This window comes from Danio aesculapii, chromosome 7 (genome assembly GCF_903798145.1).
Source record: "Danio aesculapii chromosome 7, fDanAes4.1, whole genome shotgun sequence".
NCBI classification, from domain to species: Eukaryota; Metazoa; Chordata; class Actinopteri; order Cypriniformes; family Danionidae; genus Danio; species Danio aesculapii.
Genome location: NC_079441.1, coordinates 54,301,916 through 54,316,732, shown reverse-complemented (window position 1 = coordinate 54,316,732; position 14,817 = coordinate 54,301,916). Strand labels below are relative to the sequence as shown.

General features: G+C 36.0%; 1 protein-coding gene across 1 annotated transcript in view; it reads left to right on the top strand.

The window, feature by feature from the left end:
- LOC130232338 (A disintegrin and metalloproteinase with thrombospondin motifs 7) overlaps nt 1–14,817 on the top strand; it is a 186,647-nt gene that overhangs the window by 9,957 nt on the left and 161,873 nt on the right. Inside the window, exons 2-4 of the mRNA XM_056462181.1 lie at nt 1,008–1,375; nt 8,844–9,021; nt 10,594–10,778. Coding sequence (XP_056318156.1) covers nt 1,008–1,375; nt 8,844–9,021; nt 10,594–10,778 — 731 coding nt within the window. The remainder of the gene's footprint in view (nt 1–1,007; nt 1,376–8,843; nt 9,022–10,593; nt 10,779–14,817) is intronic.

Sequence of the window (14,817 nt, the reverse complement as noted above, 5' to 3'; positions counted from 1 at the left end):
TAGTATTAGCAATAAAATATTTTTGTCTGTCAAAAAAAAAATTCTATTAAAAATAATTTTATTTAAAAAGTTCTCAACATAACACTCAACATTAAAAAATATTGTGTTAGTTTAATTGGTGTTCAACAGTGTGTGGCTTAATTGTAACACCCTGTTACAACTAACCCCGCTGTGTCGTGTTTTGTTCAAAACTGGCTGGCAGTCACTGTGTGTTTTTTACATCTTTCAAAATGGTTTCATCTTTTAGCCTAGAAGACAACAATATAAGATTTCACGTTCATACTTTCACAGATTTTTTTTAAAATAAAAAAAATTGACTATAATAAAAAATACTTTTATGCTGCAAAAAATGGTTTCTCCTGTGTTTCTCATTCAAATTTCGCCGACCTTTTTCAATAATTGGCAGGAAGACATCTGTCGACACTGTGGTGAAAACCTCTGAAGCATGTCACGGTTAACCCTGAGCAAATACCTTAAAACTCTGTGTTACATTTAACCCCGCGTTACTTTGTTCCCCGTGCTCCCCTATAAACTCGCACGTCCTCCTAGACATCGTTCCAACATAGGTGCGTGCGCTCCAACCAGTGATTCCAACTTCTCGCAACACGACCTCTCCAATGTGGCACCTCGTGATATTTGCAAAGTCATATGAATGATATTTATTATCGTTTGACAGTAACGGAAGAATGCCGCCAAAAACAGCAAAGTAACAGCGAAGTACTGATTTTTTCTTTGATAATTTACTTGAGTAAATGTAAACAATTTTAAATGTACTCAAAAAGGACACGTTACCCAACAATTTTACTTAAGTAAATGTAACGAAGTAAATGTAATTCGTTACTACCCACCTCTGATAATCGGTGGCATAACATGGTCTTAAAATCACAAAAGTCTTGTCTATCGCAATATATTTTGGTGCCATCATACAGCAAAAATATATATTGTGACAAACCTAGTAATGTGACAGTATTTTTTATCTTAACAGTTGCCTTGTTGTATTTTTTTAGATAGTTTTCTCAATGGAGTTACCAACTATGAAGTTGTTCATCCTATCAGAGTGGATTCCTCAGGACATTTTTTGTCTAATCTTGTGTCTCACCGTGTGAGTCGAATTCAAAGAAGAGAGACGGGAAAAAGCAAAGAGAGCCTGACCCAGGTGTACTACAATCTGCAGTATGGTGGTCAAGACCTTCACTTTAACCTCACCCTAAACCCTCACCTACTGGCTCCTGGATTCCTCACTGAGCGGAGATACGGTGGCCTGCTGGGCTCAACTCTACATGGTCATGGCCACTCTCTCTGTTTCTTCCTGGGAGATGTCTGGAGCAGCACGCTGGAGAGTGGTCAGGCAGCGGTCAGCACCTGCAATGGCCTGGTGAGTCAATAAAAGTGTTTGTTTGATGTTTAACAATGCGATCCTGTGTAGAATCACAAGAAAAGGGAGTTATTGTTTCTTTGTAATGCTGAACAACATTCTTATCTAATTTAGCTCATACTTTAGGAGAAGCAAGTAAGCTTAAAAGGTCATGAAAGCCCCTGTTCAGCACTGGATTCTTTTTCACCATAGTATTCTTGCAAATGTGGTGAAAGGGACAAAGATTCAGACAGTTTTAATGGATGGCATAATAGTTTAAAAGCATCCAAAAGTATCTTCCCACAAAACCATGTATATCACTAAACAATATACTGTATATATATATATATATATATATATATCATATCCTATTGTTTTCTTGATGTCCTCCTTTTTTCCTCCCACACTCCTCTTGGCAACTCCTCCAGCATAAACTATTGTAAAGTGTGCATTTGCTGTGTGCGACATGTCATGCAAATGTCACTTATATAACACATTTATAAAAGCCTCATGGCCAGCAGCATACATCTGAAATGGATCAACCAGCATAAATACTTACGTGTAGGCTTCATTATTCCTGGCTGATAATTTTCTTATCAGGCTAAAAACCACTACATTAAAAAGCATTTATCTACCACAGGTGACCTTCTACACTGTAAAAAAGACAATTAATTTGTTTTGGGAGAACATGAAGGAATTAAGTTAACTTATTGGTTTTTACAAATTTAAGTGAACATAAAATAATTTGTATCCCCCAAAAAACTCAAGAATTGTGTTTTCAGTTCATTTTTAAAGGTGCTGTATGTAAGTTTTGACTCTTCCAAAGCATTTGCAAATGTTTAGGAATCATGCTAAGTGAACATTCTTGTTTATCTAAAAATCAATGCTAAAGTCAGATAGTCTGCTTTGAAAATATCTGTGCTGGAATGGCTGTCTTTTTTTTTGTCCCTTTAACCCAGTTTGGCCAATCATATTTCAGCCTTGGTGGAAAATGGCGTATTTCATTTAGTCAGTCAGGAAGGCTCTCAAAGTGTGTGTCTATTACCAAAATGTGACCTCTGGTGGACAGTAGCAGAATCCGAAATGAGACGCAGATTCATTCAGAGTTCAGAGTAAGGTTTATAATCTAATTAATACATATTAAACCTCTTTAACATGATTAAATGTAGATGCTAAATCACTGATATGTGTTGGTTTGCACTGAGTCTCAGTTCTAAAGTTCAGTTTCAAACGTTTTATATTATTTTCAAGATCTGAGGTGAACTATTAGCTGCTGCTTTCAGTATAAGGCAATAAATGTAATGTAAAATGGCATTCAAACTCACATTATTAGCATTTAACACTAAATGAAGAATATGAGCTGTACCTGAGGTGATTAATTTCAGTTTTCTGTTGTTCAGCTGCAAGAAATGGAAGCCGTTTCTAAAATATAAATTTCAGGTGTTGGTCACGACAAAAACTCAGATTAAATCAGCCTTAAATCAGCCTTTAGGCTTGATCGTCAGGCAGACCAATGCTGTTGGTGCGTCAAACTGGCAACCTGTGCTTGAGTGTGTTTTTAACCAGGGGTCCGTTCTTCGTACGTGGATTACTCAGTTAGCTGGATTTGGTTATTAATGATTTGACACGATCCAGGATCGTTTCCTTCTTTAAAACTCTTCCAAGAGTTGTTTTCATAGCAACAGTTCTGGTAGCTCAAAACCTGCTCTGAGCATGTCTCTGAGCATTTGCTAGACAAGCAAAAAATGTTGTTAATTATCTGCCAATAGGGTAAGAAAATAATCTTAAGATTAAGTTCACAGTACTCATTAGGATTAGTTTTTGAACTTAAATGGTTTGTTGCAGTCCGTTTCCTCAAATGGTTTGTGTTAGCTCAACTTTTTGGATTTTACAGTGCATAAAATGCTTCTTAATTTAGGAATTTTTAGATATTTGGACTAGAAACAAGACATAAACGCTAAGTAAGAAAAGTGTTTTTTTTGCAGTGCAATCTAAACATCATTTTCATTGTGAATAGAAATAAAGCACTAGCTCATTTTTTACCACAGATATGAATTATTTATAGCACAATCTTATTATGTGAAGTGATTTGTTTCAGTTCTTTGGAATTTTACAGCAGTGTCCCAAAACAAAACAAAAAACAGCAACCCTAATTTAAAACGCTGTATTCAAAAAAGGTGGATACAAAATGGTTGTATGTCATTCATGTTCATTCTGAGACCGCACTCTTTCTGTCAAAAGAAATGAAGTGCAAGTCAACAGCTTCTGATGTGTTGAGGAAATATTAATTAAAGGTTTGCTGCTATACAGTATGTCTATCAAGTTGTACGTGTTAATGGCGCTTTTTATAAGGCAAGCTTGTGCTGTGCTGTGCTGTGAATGGGTTTGGTTAAAGATGGAAAATGAAGGTTTTCTATGATGAGAAATATGTGGAGTCTTCATCAGATGAGGCTCTGTTACAACTGAAACATTGCATTGCTGCTTTCTGTCACTGACAGCGACTATTTGTCTGAAAGAACGTTGGAATCGATGTTTACTTGAGAAAAATAACTTCCGTGTTTTGATATTTGTGAAGGTAACAGCAAAACTCTTCATCCTTGACTGGATTCAGAATTCAGCACAGCCTCTTGCATTTCATTGCTTTCTTTGACTACACATATTTCTGTGAAAAAAGGCTTGACAATGAAGAAAAGAGTGTCTTTAAAAGTATGAAATATTGAAAGTAAATACTTTTATTAAGTTTGCCATAATGCTTCACTGCTTGTTAGTGTGTAAAAAATGTAATACAGCTAAAATGCAGAAAGAATTTTCTAAATTTTCTCAAGGCTAAGTCATTTGAAGTATCAAAAAAAGAGATTTTAATGCACTACATGTTATCAAATGTATACACGTGAAGGGGAGGGGGGTTTGAGCACATTTTTCTCCTTGAGAGAAAGTGGGCATATCAATCATAGCCCTTATCATAGGCATACAGGCTAACTTACTGGAAAAAAAACCCCATCTGAACAGGGAAATATGTCCTTCTCTTTTGTGAGGACATTTATTCTGAATTTGTAATGTTACGTGAAACTGGTACCATAAAAACACATGCACATTGTGACTCTCTCCGGACTGTCCATGTGTTTCAGACCTATTTTAGTTTCTTTCTTTTGTTGAACAAAAAATACTTAATAATTAAAGAATAACTGAAGAATGTTTGCTACCAGTACCCATTGACTTTCATAGTTTTTTTCTTACTACTTTTTGTATTATAGTATGTTTTTAGTATATACAACATTCTTCTAAATAAATAAATAAATAAATAAATAAATAAATAAAAATAAACTCAAAATGGTTTGGAACTTAGGGTAAGTATATGCTGAATGTTGAACTGATCTTAAAGGAGACCTATTGTGGCCCTTTTTACAAGATGTGCAATAAGTCCCTGATGTCTCTAGAGTGTGTATGTGAAGATTCAGCTCATTATACTACACAAGTAATGTTTCAAGAGTTCACACTTAGCTGATGATTGATAATAATGCGTGTTTGGCATGCTGTCCTGGGGGAGAGCTCCCCTGAATTCATTTGTTCTGCCTATTTCTCCATTATTAGGGGTTGCCACAGTGGACTGAACCAACAGCTATACCAGCATATGGCTATGCAGTGAATGGCCAGTACTAAAACACTTACATACTGTGCCAATTTGGTTTATTCAGTTCACTTATACTGCATGTCTTTGTACTGTGGGAGGAAACCGGAGTACCCAGGGGAAACCCACATGAGCACAGGAAGAGCATGTATACTCCACACAGAAAGGCCAACTGGCTCAGCCAGAAATTGAAGCAGTGACCTTCTTGCTGTGAGGCAACAGTGCTAACCATTGAGTCACCGTGCTGCCTTGTCCTGGATTGATCTAGGAAAGAGGGGAGTAGGGCTGGATTGGGGGATTTTTTGAGGCAAAGATGACCAAGATAAAAAAAATCTGGTTATTTATGTGTGTTTGGATTTGTCTGATTGGTAAATCATAATACAGGAAAAGCTGTGGTCAATCATAAGAACATGATCCTCTCAAAATTAGTTTATAAATAAACTCCACTTTATAACTTTTTGAAACTGACCCTCTTAGGCTTTGATTCAAATTCTGCCATTTTGGTGACTGTCACTTTAAGTTCAAATGAGATTGTGCTATTTTCTTTTATTATTGAATTTTTCAGTAACATTATACAGTATTTTAAGGGAAAAAAGAAAGAAGACAAAAAAAAAAAAAAAAAAACGGCAGCGTGGTCTAATTCAAAACAGTATTACAATATCGTGGTGTGCACAGTTAAGGATAAACAGTAGACTTATAATCAATGCCAAGACAGGTCAACGGAATTTCCCAAAGCATCTGAACTGACTTGAATTTTCCTTTTAATATATGTCCAATCTTTTTCATAATTATGGTTTCAAGAGTTCACACTTGATGATTGATTATAAAACTTGTTTGGCATGCTGTCCCCAGAGAGCCCTGAGCTCATAAGATCCTCGAGCCCAGGGCTTCCTCCCGTTTGCAAGGCGAGAGGGGAATTTGAGCTCAGGTAGATCTCGAGAACTACCCTGCTGTAGTAGCTAATGAACAGATAGTGATTGCTCTTAAGAAATAACAACTTACTTGGATCATGTCTAGGTTCCCGATTTGAATTGGTCAATTAACTTAAGTTGCATGTTTTTGGATGGTGGGAGGAAACCGGAGAACCCGGGGGAAATCCACATGAGCATGGGGAGAACATGTAAACTCCGCACAGAAACGTTGGCTGGCTTGGTAAGGACTAGAACCAGTGACGTTCTTGCTGTGAGGCAACAGTGCTAACCACCTGGCCTCCATGCCACCCATCTAGGAAAGGAGGAGTAGGGGTGAAAGGGGGGATTCTTCAAAACGAAGATGGCTGTCATATGGAACTTAGGGTATTTATAGTGGCTTAGAAATCATCTGATTGGTGAACCATAAACTGAATGATATGGGGCCGGCCTCAATCAATCACAAGCATGTGATCCTCTCGAAATTAGTTTATAAATAAACTTCACTTCAAGAGTTCACACTTAGCTGATGATTGATTATAAAGCTTGTTTGGCATGCTTTCCCGGGAGAGAGCCCTGAGCTCATAAGATCCTCGAGTCCGGGGCTCCCTGCCCCTTTGCAAGGCGAGAGGGGAATTTGAGCTCAGGTAGATCTCGAGAACTCCACAAGATGTCTTAATAACCTCGGGACAGCAGCCGCGTATTGAAGAACCCCCTAAAAGACAATAAAGATCAAAGCCATAACCGGCTACTGAATGGAAAGTGTAATAAAGATGGTACCAGGAGAGGGTTTGCAGGAGCGAAGATGGAACTGGTGCAGAGAGTGAAAGGTTTAGGTTAGAGTGATTGCTACAACTGAAGTGGTGTATTGACTGCCGATGTTGCAAATGCCAGGTGTGCTCCCGTAGCAGTATTTAACTGCCCTGACCGGACGGGAGAGTGAGGCAGTTATAATAATTTTAATGCAGGATGTATGAGCTCTGCTAGAGATGTTCTTAAAATGACAGTGATGAAATGTCAGGATAAGCTCAGCGGAGCATCTCTGCTGCAGCAGAGGTGCGATAGAGTTATGTATAAAAATAATATAATAAATATAATGTTAGTTATGGGCTTTACTTTAATCCATAAATAAATAACATTATGCTTGGAATCTTAATGTGATTAAAATCACAAGCATATCTGGCCCAGTTCATTCACAAAGTCAAAGTCCATTCTTAACCTGTCAAGGGAGAAGTTGGGACCATCTCAAGTTTGGATGATAACAGTACATTCGATGGATGTTTATCAATGTATGAATATGCTGTGGACTAATGTTTTGTGGATTGGATTGCCTGGACGCTTGCAGTCAAATTACTTCCTGCTATTAGAATGATATGGATCTGTGGACAGGCGGGAGGCTTGAGAGGTGAGTTCCTTGGTAGAAATCATTTTATTCACGCTAGTCTCGTCTATGAAAAATATTTAGTCTTTGTTGGAGACTGATTAAATTTGCATGCTAAGTACGTTACCGCAGGTGCACCACTAGGAGAGCAATGAGAGTTCGGCTTCATTGCAATGGCTTGGAGTTCGTGGATGGTGATGACTATGATCATAGTGACTAAAATCACTATGATGATGGTGATTTTGACTATGATCTTGCTGGAGAATTGGGTTGAAGACACAGCGGATGCATTGTGTGAGGGACTTTGAAGAGGAAGGTTTTGATGTTGTTGTTAAAGTTGTTGTTGAAATTGTTGTTGGAGTTATAGTTGGAGATGTAGTTGTTATTTTAAAGTTGTTGTTGTTTTTGTGTAAAAAGAACTAGTGTCTAATGAGTCTTATGAGTCTTAATGTCTAATGAGTAAGCACTAGTATATTTTTAAAAAGCACTAGTATCTAAAGATTAACATTGATCATTTTGGTTTCCCATGGTACAAATCATGTCCTTAAAGGTATAAACTGCAATGATACAAATTTGTTTCTTTGTCTTAAGGTACAATTCTGGGTTTGTACCTTCTTTGGTACAACATTGTACCATTTTTTCTGAGAGTGTAATGAATAAGTACCAGTACCTATCAAATAGATACTAGTATCTAATGAATAAGTACTAGTATCTAATACATATGTACAGTTATCTTTTAATTAGGTAGTAGTATCTAATTAATAAGCACTAGTACCTAATGATTAACTACTAGTGCATAAAAATATGTACTAGTTCCAGCTGGAACACATCCTAGCCAAAACTGAATTGTTGATATGTTGAATTGTTGACAGATTGTTGACAGATCCCATAAAAAATCTATGAAAAAAATGTAAATTTGTTACTAGTAACAAAAGAATAGTTACTAGTCACTATTAAAATGAGTACTAGTATCTAATAAATAAGAGCTAGTATCTATTTGATAAGTACTAGTATGTAATGAATAAGTACTAGTATCTAATACATAAGTACTAGTATCTATTCAATAGGTACTAGTATGTAATTAATGAGTACTAGTATCTAGTAAAAAAGAACTAGTGTCTAAAGAATAAGCACTAGTATCTAAAGAATAAGCACTAGTATCTAATGAATAAGCACTAGTATCCAATGAATAAGCACTAATATCTAATGAATAAGCACTAGTATCTGATGAATAAGCACTAGTATCTAATGAATTAGCGCTAGTATCTAATGAATAAGCACTAGTATCTAATGAATAAGCACTAGTATCTAATGCATAAGCACTGGGATTTCCACAAGGAACCTCATTTGTCGTTAAAGCATGTAAGGATTCAGGCCTTTATTTCTACATTCTTTTTGAAATGAAATAGCATGTTGAATAAAAGCCTTTTACTCATTTTTCACATTTAAATACCTCTCACTGAACTTCAGAGTATGTCAGATTCTAATTACGACTGCAGTGAAGTGAGACGGTGACAATGTGGCAGTTTAATATTGTGTCATGTTTTTACTTTGACCTTTTATTCTGTGTAGACAGGGCTGTTCAAGCTCTCAGAGGAGGAGTTCTTCATTAGTCCACTGGAACAGGCGCAAGAGGAGTCCTCCCGACAGGCTCATGCCATCTATAAACGACACGCTGTGCAGTCTGAACGCCAGCTGGTGCAAGCGCTGTTTGGAGAGCACATAACAAACGCCACCTGTGGGGTCAAAGGTTAGATTTCAGACAAATGTCTTTCAAAGTCCCATTAAGGCAAGTCAATTTACTCAGCGGCCATCTTTGTATACTGAGGCATTCTTTTTGAATGAAGAAACATCAAATTCTCCAAAATTTCTTGCTTACTAAGCTTAAGAATAAATTTCATAGTAGGAATCACCGATAAAATTAAACAACTGTGTCTTTAGTTTTATTTCTAAACGTTTGAATCACACAAAATCTTCAGAAATTCACATCTAGTCCGAGCCCCTCCCCTGGAGAATCGTCAATCTTTAGCGATCACTGATTGACTCCTGTACTAGAAGGCGGGGCTTCATTCGCCATATTGACTGTTATCAAAGTCCCTTTAAGGCAAGTCATTTCTCGGGCAGAATGCTCGGGCATTTTGTCTGAATGGGGAAACAAAATTATCCAAAACTACTTGCCAAGATTACGATTGAATTTCATATTAAGAATCACCAATAAAATTAAACAACAACTGTGTCTTTAGTTTAATTTCTAAACATCCAAATCACACAAAGGCCCAATCCCAATTCTATTTTTGTACCCCTACCCCTTGCCCTTGGCCCTTAAAATCGAGTGTCAAGTGGAAGGGCTTTAAAATTTACCCCTAAGAATTGGGACAGCACTACAGCACCTGCACACATCATCATGTGTCATCACAATCTCGATGACGAGATCACACGTTGGCGACTGCTGTAGTTATTCCAGTTGTGTTATTTTTTAGTAATTATCTTCAGGAAATCACTGAAGGCATATATTATATTATCATAACGATCTAATGTGGCAATAATATCGTAACTGTACTGCAGGGTTTCTGACAGGGTTTTCAAGTGTCATCGAGTGACAGAATAATGTGGGACTGCTATACAGGAGTTCTTATTATTATGAATTATAGATTTTTATTTTAGTTTTTATTTTAGCGTTTTTTTAAAAGCATGACGGTAAAACACGAACGCGGTTATGAATATATTAAAACGTGTTTGTTTGTTGTAAAAATTCTTAATAATGACAAAAAATACTAATTTGTGGATCTCCTTACTTCCGGATGCAGCTGTGGCTGGTGTATTCTGTGGAATTTTTTTAACCCTTGGTTTCAAGTGTGGTCCTTAAAAAAATCTTCGTTTGAAGGGGTGTATTCCACTTGCCCTTAGCCCTACGCCTTCAAGCTAAAGAGAATTGGGACACCACTACCCCTTCACATGAATGTGCAAAACGAGGGGTAGGAGTAAGGGGAATTGCTAAAGGGTAGAATTGGAATTGGACCAAAATTTGCAGAAACTCACGTCTGATCTGAGCCCCTCCCCGAGTATCATCAGTCTATAGCGATCGATGATTGGCTCCTGTACTAGAAGGTGGGCTTTGTTGCCATGTTGACCAGTACACTTTTCTCCATTTAAAAAGATATGAGTGACTTGCCTTGTGTATTCTATAGTCTTTGCCGTTACACTTTTCCCCATTCAAAACTATACGAGTGACATGTCTTGTGTATTTTATGGTCTTTTTGTTTTTCTAGAGGAAAATCGCATCATTCAGTTCATCATTCAATGTCATTTTGGCTCTCTATAGGAGGAGCTGAGCAGGTGGAGAAGCAGAGGGAGCGCTGGGAGAGTCGACAGCGGCGCAGGCGGATTCGACAGCGCTCCATAAGCACTGAGAAGTGGGTAGAGACTCTGGTAGTGGCTGATCCTAAAATGGTGGAGTACCATGGAAGCAAAGGTGTTGTGAGCTATGTGCTCTCTGTCATGAATATTGTGAGTAACACTCCTATCTATGAATTATTCATGATGTTTTCCGAGGCAAGCATCACTGTAAGCATTACACTGTATAAAAATTCTGGGCTCCACACAATTGATTTTTGTTGGAACAACTTATTGGTTTTACAAATTATGTGGATTGAACATACATCAATTAAGTTTTCTCCTCAAAAACGTAAGAAGTGGGTTGTTTAAGCCCAATTTAAATAAGTATTTTAAACAAACACCAATATTTTGAGAGCACACTGCAAAAAATGCTCTCTTACTTACATTTTGTCTTGTTTCTAGTCCAAAATCAAAACATTCTTAAATGCAGAAGCATTTTATAGACAAGTAAAAAACATTGTCTTGTTTTCAGAAAAGATGTAAAAATTAAGTGAGTCTTTCCTTAAAACAAGCTAAATAATCTGTCAATGCCGTAAGCAAAATAATATTGATTTCGCTTTGAAATCAGATTATTTTTACTTACACTGCTGGCAGATTATTTAGCTTGTTTAAAGGAAAGACTCACTTAATTTTGACGTACAGTTGAAGTCAGAATTATTAGCCCCCTTTGAATATTTTTTCTTTTAAAAATATTTCCCAAATAAGGTTTAACAGAGCAAGGAAATTTTCACAGTATGTCTGATAATATTTATTTTTTTGGAGAATGTCTTATTTGTTTTTTTTTTTTCAGCTAAGATAAAAGCATTTAAAAAAAAATTTAAAACCGTTTTGAGGTCAAAATTATTAGCCCCTTTAAGCTATATTTGCTTTCAATAGTCTACAGAACAAACCATCGTTAGACCATAACTTGCCTAATTACTCTAACCTGCCTAGTTAACCCAATTAACCTAGTTAAGCCTTTAAAAGTCACTTTAAGCTGTATAGAAGTGTCTTGAAAAATATCTAGTCAAATACTATTTACTGTCATCATGGCAAAAATAAAATAAATCAGTTATTAGAAATTAGTTATTAAAACTATTTTGTTTAGAAATGTGTTGAAAAAAAATCTTCCCTCCATTAAACAGAAATTAGGAAAAAAAATAAACAGGGTGCCTAATAATTCAGGAGGCTAATAATTCAACTGTATATCTTTCTGAAAACAAGCCAATATTTTTTCCTTGTCTAGAAAATACTTATGAAATTAAGAATTTTTACTAGAATTTGTACCAGAAACAAGGCAAAAACAAATTATTTTTGCAGTGTGTTCATACTTATTACTTAAAGGGATAGTTTCTATCTTTATTTAGTAACCTTCACGTTGTCAAACCTATATGTATTTCTTTGTTTGGTTAAACAAATAAAACACTATTTAAAAATAGTAAACAAAATTCTAAAAGTTACAGAAAGAGCATCATATTATAGTTTATTTTTATATGATAATTTATTTTTCACTTTTAGTGACATATTAACAGCGTTATTCCTTTTGATTCATTTTAATGAATTTAATTCTTAAACTTTATATAATAAATAGAAACTAAAAAGCCATCGAGCTGAGATGTTCAAAATAGTTCTGGAGGTAATAATAATACTATAAAATTATTACTGAACCACATTATTGCTATTTTTTTTATCATCACATGATCTTTTATAACAAAATCACATGACATTTTTAATGAGCACACTGGAATTTATTCAGCAAAAGCATTTCCATTGCAGTTTATGCACATTATTTCTTATCGGATAAAAAGTTTATTCCACTCAGTTGTTATGCACGCACAAAACTTTTGCAAAATGTCAAAGCATTTTTCTAAATTATGTGTCAAAATAAGATTTGCCACCAAAAATCATTCCATTTGCTGAAACAGAAACAGTTGTGGATAAATTAAGCCTTAAAATCACCCAATAGTGCATGAAAACATCCAAACACAAGGGTTAAACTAGATTAATCCATGCTTTTTCTGTTATTTAATTAATTAATATATGTTAATTCTGCTTTTGTGCAATATCCCTTAGGAAAGTTAATAAAAGAAAGAAAACAAAAATGTCCACTAATTAGTGAATCAGAACAAGCAAATCTTGCCAAAACTCCCAGACTCCCATAAAGTACCACAAAATATGTAAATAGTCAGAGAGATGAAATAATTACAAATTCAAAATAAGTACCTAGAGAAGGTGTGATTTCTCAAGCAGTGCATGCTGAATAGAGGCTTTGTCACACAACAATAAATAAAGTAATGTTATTGGAAATGTGATTTTTCTATAAAAAAACAGATTTCATGATTTAAAATTGGGATCTGATCTAATATTTTTTTATATACAGGATTACGTGATCAGGCACACTTTTAGCATGCATTCCACTTTGCTTGAAGACCGAAGTTTGCTTCAGTTGTTATTTTTTCTGAAGTAGAAAATAAATAATTATAAGTAAAACAATTGTCTTGTGTGTCAGTTTCAACATTCTCAGATACAGTAAAAAATAAAAACATTTCAAATCAGACAAATCCACCCTTTTATTAATATCTCTGTCTGACTCTCTTCTCCTCAAACGGCATCAATGTGCCTTCAGGCCTCATTTATTCTGCTAGTTGCTTCTGAACTGGATCCAAGTCAGCTGACTGTAGATCCAGTCTATTAGGTACATTTTCCAAAATATACACTGTCTGGCTTCTGTTTTTGAAGAAAAAGCCCTCAGGGGAAAAAAAAAAAAGTTTTCCATTCCAGACACATGGATGGTGTTGAAGAACATTCTATAAAGGGGAAGCGTTCCATTATCCTCAGTTTCCTGTCAGGCAGCTTCTCCTGTATGCCTGTCCTGCTGCTTACATCATGAGTTGGCAGGGTGTATATAAAGTATTGGTGCTGCATTTTATAAGTGTGGTTGAGCTGGTTCTAATGATTCAGATATTAATTCCCAATGTGACAGATGTGGTTAAACGCTGTATGATTTTGGATGGATTTGTAATCGCAGACAGATTTCCAAGATCTGTGACAAAACCCCCAGTTCGTGCCCAAATTGTTGCCTGTTATGTATGAGCAGGTCACAAGCTCAAGCGTCTCAAACAGCACAGATGGTGCAACATGTTTCAACCTATTAAATATTATCATTATGTGGTGCAAATGTAGAAATAATACAGCCAATCATAATGCAGATGGCATAAATGGAAGTAAATCTCAGAATCACTTGTATGCATTTATGTGAGAAAATTGTAGAGAAATTTATTACAGCTTAGATCAATGTTTTGTGCCTAATTGTTTAATTTTGTGGCAAAGCTTTGTGTCAGGCTTCTGATGTGTGTCAGGCTGCTAAATTTACTTTGACTTGTATTTCATTGCAGACAATACAACAGCACATTATTTAATGTGTTCCTCATAATTTTTATTGTTTTGTATAATAAACACGTATTCCAATTTTGGTTCTTGCCACACATTTAAAAAACAATTGGAACAGTAAAGCATTTAACACTTTGGAATGCTGCCATTCCTTTTCACAGCACTAAATGCACTAAATGCACCAAACATTCTCTATTACAGACAGGTCTGCAGACAGGCCAGTCAATTTCCGGTATCCTCTTCCTCCGCAGCCAGCACTTTGTAAAGTGTGCAGAATGTGGTTTTGCATTGTCTTGTTGAAATATGCCTGGGCGTCCCTTAAAATGAAGGTAGCATATTGTGCTCCAAAATCTCCATGTACTTTTCAGCATTAGTGGTGCCATAAAAGAACTGCAAGTTACCTTTGACAAGGGCATTGACACAACCCCATACCATGACAGACCCTGGCTTTTGGACTTGCTAGTAACGGTCTGGATTATCCTTTTCCTCTTTGATCCAGAGCACACAGCGTCCATTTCTCCCAAAAAATACCTGAAATACTGATTCATCTGACTACAGTACACATTTCCACTGTATGATGGTCCATCTCAGATGCCTCCAAGCCCACAGCACTTCTGGACACTGTTAACATAGGGCTTCCTTTTGGCACAGTACAGTTTTCACTATACCAATCATAATTACAATCACCTGTTGACATCACTTATTTCAAATCACCTCATTATTTAACCAGTTTACCTGATTACTAGCTCTAAATTGCTCCTGTTCCAACTTTTTCGGAATG